The 9922-nt window shown below is 65.4% G+C and overlaps 1 protein-coding gene across 10 annotated transcripts; it reads right to left on the bottom strand.

The window, feature by feature from the left end:
• Positions 1-3162: 3162 nt before the first annotated feature.
• Positions 3163-9916, bottom strand: LOC122703340 (synapsin-1-like). 10 transcript variants are annotated; one of them, XM_043917559.1, is made up of 4 exons: positions 9630-9916; positions 9140-9143; positions 8914-8969; positions 3163-8749 (listed from the first exon to the last, which is right to left on the bottom strand). In XM_043917559.1, the coding sequence occupies exon 4, from the start codon at positions 4487-4489 to the stop codon at positions 3479-3481; it is 1011 nt and encodes a 336-aa protein (XP_043773494.1). In that variant the 5' UTR covers positions 4490-8749; positions 8914-8969; positions 9140-9143; positions 9630-9916; the 3' UTR covers positions 3163-3478. The 10 variants fall into 10 exon arrangements, with proteins under 10 accessions (XP_043773494.1, XP_043773493.1, XP_043773495.1 ...); XM_043917558.1 differs by lacking the exon at positions 8914-8969 and having other exon boundaries at positions 9140-9200; XM_043917560.1 differs by having other exon boundaries at positions 3163-3787; positions 3901-9916.
• Between the last annotated feature and the right edge of the window lie 6 nt (positions 9917-9922).

The raw sequence follows: 9922 nt of genomic DNA, 5'->3' as shown, positions 1-9922 counted from the left end.
GGGTCACGGTCGCCGTGCAGTAAAGAGTTAGCTCAGCAGACTCAGGTTGCCCACACCCTGCATGCCCAAGGGAGGCCAGGCCCTGGCTCAGCTCCCAGGGGGAACCTCTGGACACTGGGGACGTCCTGCTGATAAAAGCATCTTCATCTACCTGCTCCAGGCCGAGCCAGGGAGTCTGTGAAATGATGGGGTTTATGGGGGGGGGTGCTCAGGGTCCCTGGTATCAAGCAGACCTCTGCAGGGGCTAGAAGCTAAAGTCACCGACATGGGCAGCCAGGCTTGTCTTCGTGACCCACCTCCAAGGAGATCTGGGCACCAAAGCTCAGGGGGGCTTCCCTGGCTGGCACCCCCTGTGATGTCACACGTCCCCCAGGAGGGGCCGGTGCCTGGTGTCCCTGGGACCACCCCCCCTCCCCGGGCTGGTTTTTATCTGTCCTTTTGGGCTAATAAACCTTAACTGTGAGCACGGAGGCTTGGCTGAGTTCTGCAAGTCCCTCCAGCGGATCCTGGGAGCCTAGGGGGCGGGTCTGGAGCCCCGGGGGGCAGGGTCAGCCTCCCTGTTGACTGGCCCTGAGGCAGGGGGCGGGTCCCCGTCCCTTCTGAGTCATGTGGGTGGTCTTGTGTCCAGAGGCCCCTGTAGGACGTCTTCAGACACTGGGACGCTTTGCGGGGGCTCCCTTTGACCTTGATTCCTCTTTCCCATCCATGTTCTCAACTCTGCCCACAGGGCATCTGCGTGGCATCCTACACTCCCTGGGAAGAACCGAACTGTTTCTGGTTGGGGGGGATGATCCTCCCTGAGTGGGGCTCCTGCTGACCGAGGCGGGGGCACAGCCTTGGCCCCCCCCCCCATTCTGAACCTGGAGGCACCTAGGACAAGGGTGGGGCTGCTGGGAAGACGGGGCTCCGTGTGCACGCGTGCGGGTTCTGCCTTGTCTGGGGCGGGGGCTGGGCGGGGCTGCAGGGTCTCTGGGTACCCCCTCAGCTCAGCAGAAGCTCCGAGCTGCCTGTGCTAAGGCTCTGGTGGCGTCCAGGAGATCGCGGAGGCCTGGCCTTCCCTCTGGGGGCCCCTGTGTGCCAGTTTCCCCAGACGGGCCTCGGGCCTCGGTCCCGGACGCTGGGTCCGTCCAGGCCGCGGCTCCCTTGCTTTTTGGCCTCTGCCTCCGTCCGGGACGGATGCTGGCCCTCCTTCCAGCCCTGCCACCCACCCCCGTGGGCCTGCATGCCTGCGTTCAGGTGAGCTGCTCCAGGTGCAGCGGCCCTGATGCCAGCCCTGGGCAGAGGCTGCTGGGCATGAAGGGTCCCGTGTGCCATGGAGGCGTGGAGCTGGGAGCACCATGGGTGTGAGCCGCGGAGCTGGGAGCGCCCCGGGGTCAGCCTGTGCCCGGAGCCTGGTCTTAACGCCCTGCTCTGGCCCAGGCCCAGGCCCCGTGTCCGGGGATGGGCGCTGCCCCCGGTGCCCTGTGGGCCCCCGGCCATGTGTCGGGACCCGGGCCCTGGCTGGAGACCGAATCCTCCCCCAGCCTGCAGCCTGGCCGCCGCCCCCGCCCTGCCACGTCGCCGCTTCCACCCGAGCGGCAGGAAGCCGCGCGCGCGCTCTTTCTACAACGTTTTGGAGGGCTGCTGCTGCAGGAAACATCTGGCCGAGGTCCAAGGAACATAATAAAAGAGAGAGAGGGTGAGAGGGAGTCAGGGAGGAGGCAGGGGCCGGGGAGGTTTGGAAAAACCATCTGATTCCACTTTGCAAAGACAACTGCAGTTATGTCTCTGAGGGTTTCGAAGTCACTTCGGATTCAAACCGTGCCGGGTGACGTCAGTGGGAAAAAATGAAGCTCGCCCTGGTTCTGGGACACACACCACATGAAGTCGGTCCCAGCAAGCTCCCGGCCTGCGAGCCAGGACAGCGGATGGCCCGTGGGGTCTTTGCATAAAGGCAGGAGCGTTGGGGGCAGGGGCCGGGGTCCGCCGCTCTGGATGTCCCGGGCCATCCGGCCTCAGCTCCATGGCCTGACTTGGGGTGGGGGCAGGAGGAGGGCACAGTGAGACCACGGATGGGAGAGAGGTCAAGGTCAAAGGGAGCCCCGCACAAAGTGTCCTGTGTTTGAAGACGTCCAGGGGCCTCTGGACACAGGACTGCCCATGTGACACAGCCGTGGGCCCCTTCGGAACAGTGCAGTGTCTCTCACCCCTGCCGAGCGTCGGGGGCCACTAGCCCCGGGACAGAGAGACATCCTGGCGTTGCTGGGCCTCCAACCTCATCGTTGGGAAGGTCCCCTGGGCTGTGGGGGTGTCCCGGGCCTCAGGGCTCCCCTCTCTGAGCACGCTCAGGCTCCCACACTTTGCAAAGTCAAAGTTGAAGCTTGGGGCAGATGTCTGGGACCCTCCCAGTGTCTGTCCGCTGCTCCCAGCTACCGTGGGCACTGGAGTGGGAGTGAGGAGGAAACTCCACCCCCACCCCCCCACCCCATCCCTCCTGCCTGGGGCTGCTCTGGTCAGGACCCTGCCCCTCCGGATGGGGGCTCCAGGGGTCCCGGAACACGGCAGGAGCTGATATGGCCCTGGATCCACAGAAGAGGGTACGAGGCCCCCTCCTCCAAAATTCCAGGGGCTCCGCGGAGACTTCCCCTATCTCAACAGAGCCAGGCCTCGGGACAAGGTCGCCACAGCCTCAGAGCCCTCAGTCCCTAGAGGCAGGGCCCTCCCAGGGAAGGGAGGGCCTCCCACCACTTACAGAGCCCCCAGGAGCACACGCCCTGACCCCCACGGAGTCCCGCCGGGGTCTGCACAGGTGGCCTGGCTTAGCTGTCATCTCCGCATTTGCTTCCCAAGTGTGTTTTGAAAGAGAGCGTAGCAGAGAAGCCTGGTGAGGCAAGGCTGGGCGGACGCCGGCCTGGAGGAAGGCAGATTCCGATCAACCCGCATTTGCTGGCAGCCAGCGGTGCCAGGCCCGAGGGCAAGGGCCCAGGGCCGGGGGCCAGCCTCCAGGGTCGCCCCCGAGCAGCCCCACTCCGAGGGACCCACTCTGTGGGGAGGAGGTGGGCGTCCTGGGGTGCGGGGGACTTGCAGGGGGCGCTGGGGCTGGGTGGGCCGGGGGGCCAGGGGCCACAGTGCCCGGGGGTGGGGCTCAGCCTGGAGGGGGCCCGTGCTGTGACTGGGGGGGGCAAGGCCTGGCTCAGGACGGGGTGGGGGGCGGGGGCGGGGCCGTCTGTCTGGGACGCGGTTCAGCCGTGGTGCAGCAGAGCCTTGACTCATGGGCTGGGGCCTTGCGGCCTCTGGGGGTCTGAAGACATTTTTTCCATGGAAAGTAGCCGCTGGCGCTCTCTGAGCGGGTAGCTCTCTGCCCCCTCCCGCTGCCGGCCAAGCCTTTGGCAGCGGGCTGTCGGCTCGTCGGGCCGAGCCTCCCTGCTGGACTTGCCGCGGGCCTGGGCCGAGGTGGGAGCGCCAGGCAGGGGTCAGTCGGGCGGGCCCTGGTGCCTGGTCAGCCCCCAGAAGGAGCTGCCCTGTGCATCCTCGGTCCTGGGGCGGGGCGGGGGGACGAGACAACGAACGTCAAGGACTGGCTGCAGGGTGACAGACACGATTGCTGCGTTAGCTCTTTGCGGGAAGCTGGCGGGGGTACAGAGGTACAAGAAGCGGACTGTCCTCTGGGTGGGGGCGCAGCTGAAGTGGCAGACGCTGGAGTATTTACTGAAGCTCCTGATCTTGGGAGCGGGCACCCCGAAACCTCTCCACGGCACTGGTGGTGAGGCGCCTCTCTGCCTGGGTGGGCACCAGGGCTGGCTTGCCCCTGGGCGACACAGGATGCCAAATGGTTAATCAGAAACCCTCCTCGGAGGTCCCTTGAAGGTCTTGTCCCCCCACGGGAAACACAGGCACCCTGGGAGCCCGAGAACCACGCACCAACAGAGGGGCCTCGCCGTGGGCCAGGGGGTGCGCCAGGATGGTGAAGGCTCGCTGTGCCTGGCCTGAGGCATCGGGACGCAGCTGTCTGCAGCTCGGTGGGAGGGGCAGGGCCGTCTGGGGTGGCAGGCCTCCAGCCTGCACTGGGGCTCCTGGCCTGATGTGAGTGCAGCCTGGGGTAGACCCCGACTGCATTATCCCCAAGTGGCCTCAGCCACTTGGGCTGGGGGCTTCCACAGGGAGCACTCTGAGGCCATTCCCGACCATACCCTCTCCTCCAGGAAGCCCTCCTGAGCTTCTTGCTCCTTTGGACTCTGCTGGGTTCGGCACGTGGACCCCACAGTCTGACCTTGAGTCTTCCGCCATTCCACAAACAGAAGTCTTGTCTCTTGGGAGAGCCGGGGACAGGGCCCCAGCCTAAGGCTTGGCTGGCGCAGGGCTCTCCACACGTGCTGCTTGTGTTGGCCAAGGGGAGTTGGTGCCAGGCCTGGGGGCCCCGAGAGGGCACCTGCTTTCCAGGTGGAGCGGCCTGGGTGTGACTCCCAGCTACACCACCTGTGACCTCCAGGGCCCTGAGCAGGCCTCCCATAGCTCTGAGCCTCAGTCTCCCCTTCTGTGAAATGGGATCTTAGCAGCACTGGCCTCCTCGGGTTACTGGAAGGATCTAAGGGCCTGACAGGTGTGAGTGCCCCACCCAAGGTCTGGCACCTGGAGACGTCAGGAGCCCCCAGGGTGGACCAGGCTTAGGGGACCCTGGACTCAGAACTCCCAGGCCACGAACCTCCGTCTCTGGCTGAGCACCTCGGCCTGCACCTCCTCTAGGAGGCCCTCCAGGGCTGCCCAACCCCAGCCTGTCATCTGAGCTCTGGCAGCTCCAGGCGGCTCACACTGGTGGTTTTTTTTTTTTCCACCCCAGCTATGATAGCCACAAATGTCTCCAGCCATTGCCAGATGTTCCCTGGGTGCGCGGGGCGGGGGGGGGGACAAAATGCTCCCGGCTGAGAACCCCTGGATTAGAGAAAGAAGCCCCGTCCTGAGTCACGTGGGGTTGGGACCAGCTTGGGTGTGGCCTCCTCCAGGAAGCTCACCCTGGTTCTCCACAGTACTCTCTCATCAAGCATTTCTGCTCATTTCTGGTGTCAGTGTCCATCTGGTGGGGCATCGATAGGATTCTGTGAGGCCTGCCCGAGCTCCCTGCCCCTGGGCCGCTGCTGTGACGGGCCCTTCCCTCCCCACTCTGCGGTCCTCACGGCTGGAGGCCCGGCCCTTGCGGTCCTGCCTGGGGCCCCGTGAGGCCTGCTGGGCGCCGCAGGGGACCCTGAGGCCCAGAGGAGGGAGGCGTCAGCCGCGGCTCTGTCTGCTGGTCTGCGGCCGGGGCAGGGGGTTGCGTCTCGATACCTGCGTGGACAGGTGCGTGCACGTGGGGGAAGAACCTTCCAGAGCTCAGTGAGGGATGACGTCCCTTGCCGGGCTCACCCTCCAGAAGGCCCTGGGGTCTGACCGCAGACACGCCGCAGCCCTGGGCGCCCTGTGACCTGCTGCCTGCCTCCTCGCGGGCCCCTGCACTCTGCCTGGTGGGCATCTGGGGTGTTCATGGCGGGGCACCCTGCTGGCCGGTACCGCCAGCACCCCAGGCCTCCTGGACGGCTCTCAGAAGCGCAGGGGCTGCGGCCAGAGCTTCCCCTCACATCCTCACGTTGACAGGACTCAGACAGTGTCCCGGTCACCTGAGGATCACGTGCCAGCATTCAGCATCCTGCTGGGGAGATGCAGGCAGCCGGCTTCCCAGCGCGTGTGGCTGCAGCCGGGGTCATGCGCTCACTCCATGGGGTCCTCCCTGTCACTGGGCCCTCAGGGGGACACGGGCTCACTCCACGGCGTCCTCCCGGTCAGCGGGCCCCCGAGGGGTCATAGGTCATACACTCACTCCTCCTGGTCCCCGGGCCCTCGAGTGGCCATAGGGGCTCAGCCAGGTCCCAGCCCTGGCCTTTTCCGTGAGCGCCCTGGGGGCACTATCCTGAGGCCAGTTTCCTCACGCGCCTGGCTCTTCTCCTAGACAGGAGCCCGTGTCTGATATGCAGGATGGGTTCTGTCTGTCTCTGAGTTGAGCCAGCACCCAGGTCTCCCTGTCTGCCTTCTGCCCTGAGCTAAATGGACCCGGGGGGGCTGTGCGGGCTCTTTGTGTGTGTTCAGAGAGAGGGATGTGCGTTTCACCTCTGGCCGCCTGACCGCAGGCACGTCCCTGGGCTTTCTGGCTGCGGTGTCCTTGTCCGTCAAGTGGGGATAAAAGAGGAGCCCCCACCTCTGGCGTAGAGGTTTCGGCTTAGCACGTGGCCACGAGCCAAGCCAGGGTGATGGGGGCTGACTTGGCAGCCGTGTCCCTGGAGCCGGGCTGAGCGCTGCATCCATCTGCTGGGCATCCACCTCCCAGGGGGCTCTGCTGGGCCGGGCCCACTGGTGGAGCGGGGTGGAGGCAGGACGGAGGCTGCGGTCAGTAGCTATGGCTGGGGGGAAGTGGGGAAGAGATGGGGCTGCAGTCATGATGCCAGGGTACCCCGGGGCTTGGCTGGAGGAGAGTCAGCATCTGGCTTTGAGGGAGGGGGAGGGGGTGCCCCTCTGAAAAGGGGCAGCGCTGGGTGCAGTGGAGAGGCTGCAGTCCCAAAGTAACTGTTAGTCGCTCAGTCGTGTCTGACTCTTTGTGACCCCATGGACTGTAGCCCGCGGGCTCCTCTGTCTATGGGATTCTCCAGGCAAGAATACTGGAGTGGGTAGCCATGCCCTCCTGCAGGGGTTCTTCCTGACCCAGGGATCGAACCCAGGTCTCCTGCACTGCAGGCAGATTCTTTACCATCTGAGCCGCCAGGGAAGCCGGGCGCGTGCGTTAGGAGCACACAGCTCCTGTGTTCCCCGTATCTCCCGCCTCTGTTATCGCAGCCAAACTCCTGCGACTTCTCCTTGGGGAGACAAACAGGCAGCCACAGAGCCGCCTCCGCCCCCCGCCCCCAGACGCATCCCTCTGCCTGAAGCCTGTCTGGAGGGCGAGACCATCAATTTTGCAGGAGCAAGGGAGGAACAGAAACCTTTACAACAACTGGGCAATAAAATCCCAGCCAACCAAACGCCGGCTGGGCCGCAGGCTGGAGGCTGAGACGGGCGACCCTGCTGTCCTGGCCGGCTGGTGCCCGCCCACGGGAGTGTGGCCCTGGCCACCCCCCAGGCTCTGGAAGGTCCCCTGTGCCTGCAGGTCACTGGCCTGGAGACCATCCCAAACTTGCCCCTAACAGCAGCTTCCATTGCCTGTTACTCAGCGCTCCTCTTCATTTAAATTAAGAATGTTTTCAAAGGAGGGCAGAAGGTTCCTGCTCTAAGCCCGTTCTGCGCCCAACCTCCACTTCCACAGGTGAGAGAGCAAGGCGATCTCTGCCCTGGACTGTCCAGGCTCCCTCAGGGAGCGGGCCTCGGGGGCCTGCCGCTGTCCTGCCGTCCGTCTCCACGCCCACGGCCACCTCCATGCACGGCCGGCTCCCCCCTGCCCCCAGCAGCAGCAGGGTCCGGGTCACCCCCTCCTGCTGGAGGTCCCTCTGTCCTCACCCCGATCTGACCATCTCTCCCCTCTGCCGAAGACGCATGAGGTAAAGCTCAGCGTGCAAACCCGAAGGCTGCTCTCAGACAAGGGTCAGGCTGGACCTCGCCTCCCCGGCCCCTCCCGACCCCCCCGGGGTGCCCCCCGACCCCCCAGAGTCCCCCCCGCCACAGGCTCCCCTGCCCTCTCGTCACCCGGTTCTCTCGGCCTTCTCCTTCTGCGCAAGCCCGAGGCCCTGGAGACACCTGCCTGGGTTGGGGGCCATCCTCTGGGCCCCTGTTCCTGGGGCCCCCAGGGGCTTGGGGCTGCCTTCCTCTTCCACCCTTGGGCCGTGGCCTCTTCGGGGTTCCCCGGGGGCCTCTCCTGGTCAGCGTCCCTGGGTTTGACCAGTGAAGGCCTCCAGGGGACACAGCTCAGATGCACCCCTTTCGTGAAGCTGGAGTTGAGGGTCGGTGGTTGGGGGGAAGCTGCCCTGGGCCCGTGAGCCGGCAGTGCAGCTGGGGGGCCTGGAGAAAGTGAAGCCCCGTTTCCCTTGGCCCAGCCAGTCTGGGGCCTGGGCGGCCAGTGAGTTCTAGGCTGGCGGCCTCGGCCTTGGCAATCCCACTGGAGACGGAGCTCCTGTTTCGTGTTGGAAACTCGAGTCCTTGTTCAGGAAACTCAGAGTGAGGCTGAGGTTGGATTGTGGGGCTCTCTGCTCCCTGGGGAAGGGGCTCACAGCAGGTGAGTGTGGGCCTGAGATGTGGGGGGCAGGGAGGTTCACAGCTCTGCCTCGTGCTGCTGGAAATGGGCCGCCCCCCGGGGCCAGCTGGTGTGGAGGGCATCCGTGTCCAGGGCCCCGGCGGGCCATCCTGGGGCTTCTAGGCAGGCAGGCGATGGGTCAGACCCCCGGGGTAGGGCTGCAGGCCTGAGCCGCTGCCTCTCCCGAGCCCCGCTCTGCCCCACTCACCGACTGACCTCTGCGTGCCCAGCGCTGACTGCGTCCCCGGCTTTGGCGTCACCGGGCCCAGTGGCCTTGGCTCATGTGTTAGGCTAGAGGCGGTCCCCGAGAGCCACTTCCCGCGGGAGCCTGGACGGCCCGGGGCAGAGACCCGCTCCCTGCTGCCGCTGAGGTCACCCGGGCTCTGCGGGGTGGCTGAACTGGGCCCAGGAAGTGGAAGCGGGCCCCGGGTGGCCTGCAGGCCTTCGTCTCCCTTCTCGTCCGCGTAGACGGGCCCTTCCGCTCCCCGCCTCACCTGCACCCAGCGTGCTGACGGAGCCAGGTGTGACCTGTGGGGGTGGGGGGCTGTGGGGTTCAGGGCATTCCCAGGCATCGCGACGACCAGACCCCCAGACACAGGGCCCTTCGGGGACACGCCCGAGCGGCTCTCTTGGGGATCAGCTTGCACGGGGGCTCAGCCACCCTGGAGGGCCCCTGCCCGAGGTGCCCCCACCTCTGCACCAAGCAGCCTTGTCCGCAGCAGAGAGGCCACTCTCGCTGGCATGGGACCTTCAGGAAGGAGGTGACCCGAGGAAGCTTGAGCCTCTGTGGGCCCTGTCTTCAGCGAACACCCGCGAGCTGGGTGGAGGCTCTGGGGAACGCTGCGTAGAGTCCCCGATAGGCCTCTGCAGCAGAGAAGCTGTGTTGACCGAAGGCGTTTGAGTTCCCAAATCTCTTACCTGCCTGAAAGCAGAGACTCCCCCGAGAACTCTGAAGAATCCGGTTCTCATAGATCCCCTCCTAGGAGTCACCAGGCTTTGAAGACGGTCTCTGCGGGGACTTGGGGCTGCACCCTGCCCCTGAGCAGACACATGCGAAGCGCTCACAGCCCGCCTCCTCCCAAGGGCCCGGGAGGCCTTTCCCCTGCCAGCGCCCTTCCCCCCTCCCCTCCCTCGTCGTGTCCCCCTAAGGCAGCACCCCATATTCTAATTCTTCCTCTGATCATGTTTTTCCATAAACTCCCAACCATATATGCACAGGAATATGTCTGTTCTCTCCATAACCTGTCTCTTGCCAGTTTAATTTGCAGGCCTCCAAAACTGAACCTAAGAGGATGGGGAAAAGAGCCGCCTCCCTGACAGGAGATCATTCTAGGGTCCCTTGCGTGCCGAGGGGAGCCGGGATGAAGGGGGGAGGTGGGCCTGCTCCCCCAGGATGACGTCTACTGACCTCCTTCCTGCCGTGCACCACGTGGTCGGGGTCCGTGCGTCTGCTTGGCCAGCCTGGTGAGCTCCTGTTCACCCGTCCAAGCCCTTCACGGGCGCTCCCTGCTTTCTTGAGTGTGTTTTTGCTGCCCTCCGTGAGTCAGGTCTCGTACCAGCTGGCTCAGGTGGAATGAGGTCCTTGATGCTCAGAACCATGCACGGGTGGGACGGTGAGGCTTCGGCCCCCAGGGCTGACACTGATGCTGTTCTCCCCAGGCTGGCCCCTCCCAGGACACCCCCTGACCTGGCTGGAGCCCC

Source organism: Cervus elaphus, chromosome 11 (genome assembly GCF_910594005.1).
Source record: "Cervus elaphus chromosome 11, mCerEla1.1, whole genome shotgun sequence".
NCBI classification, from domain to species: Eukaryota; Metazoa; Chordata; class Mammalia; order Artiodactyla; family Cervidae; genus Cervus; species Cervus elaphus.
The sequence above is the reverse complement of the archived record's forward strand: the minus strand, read 5'-3'. Positions and strand labels throughout refer to the sequence as shown.

Excerpts from the sequence above, each read along its gene's own strand:
- LOC122703340 (XM_043917553.1), bottom strand. The coding sequence starts at position 4,489 with ATGGGAGGCCTGCTCAGGGCCCTGGAGGTCACAGGTGGTGTAGCTGGG.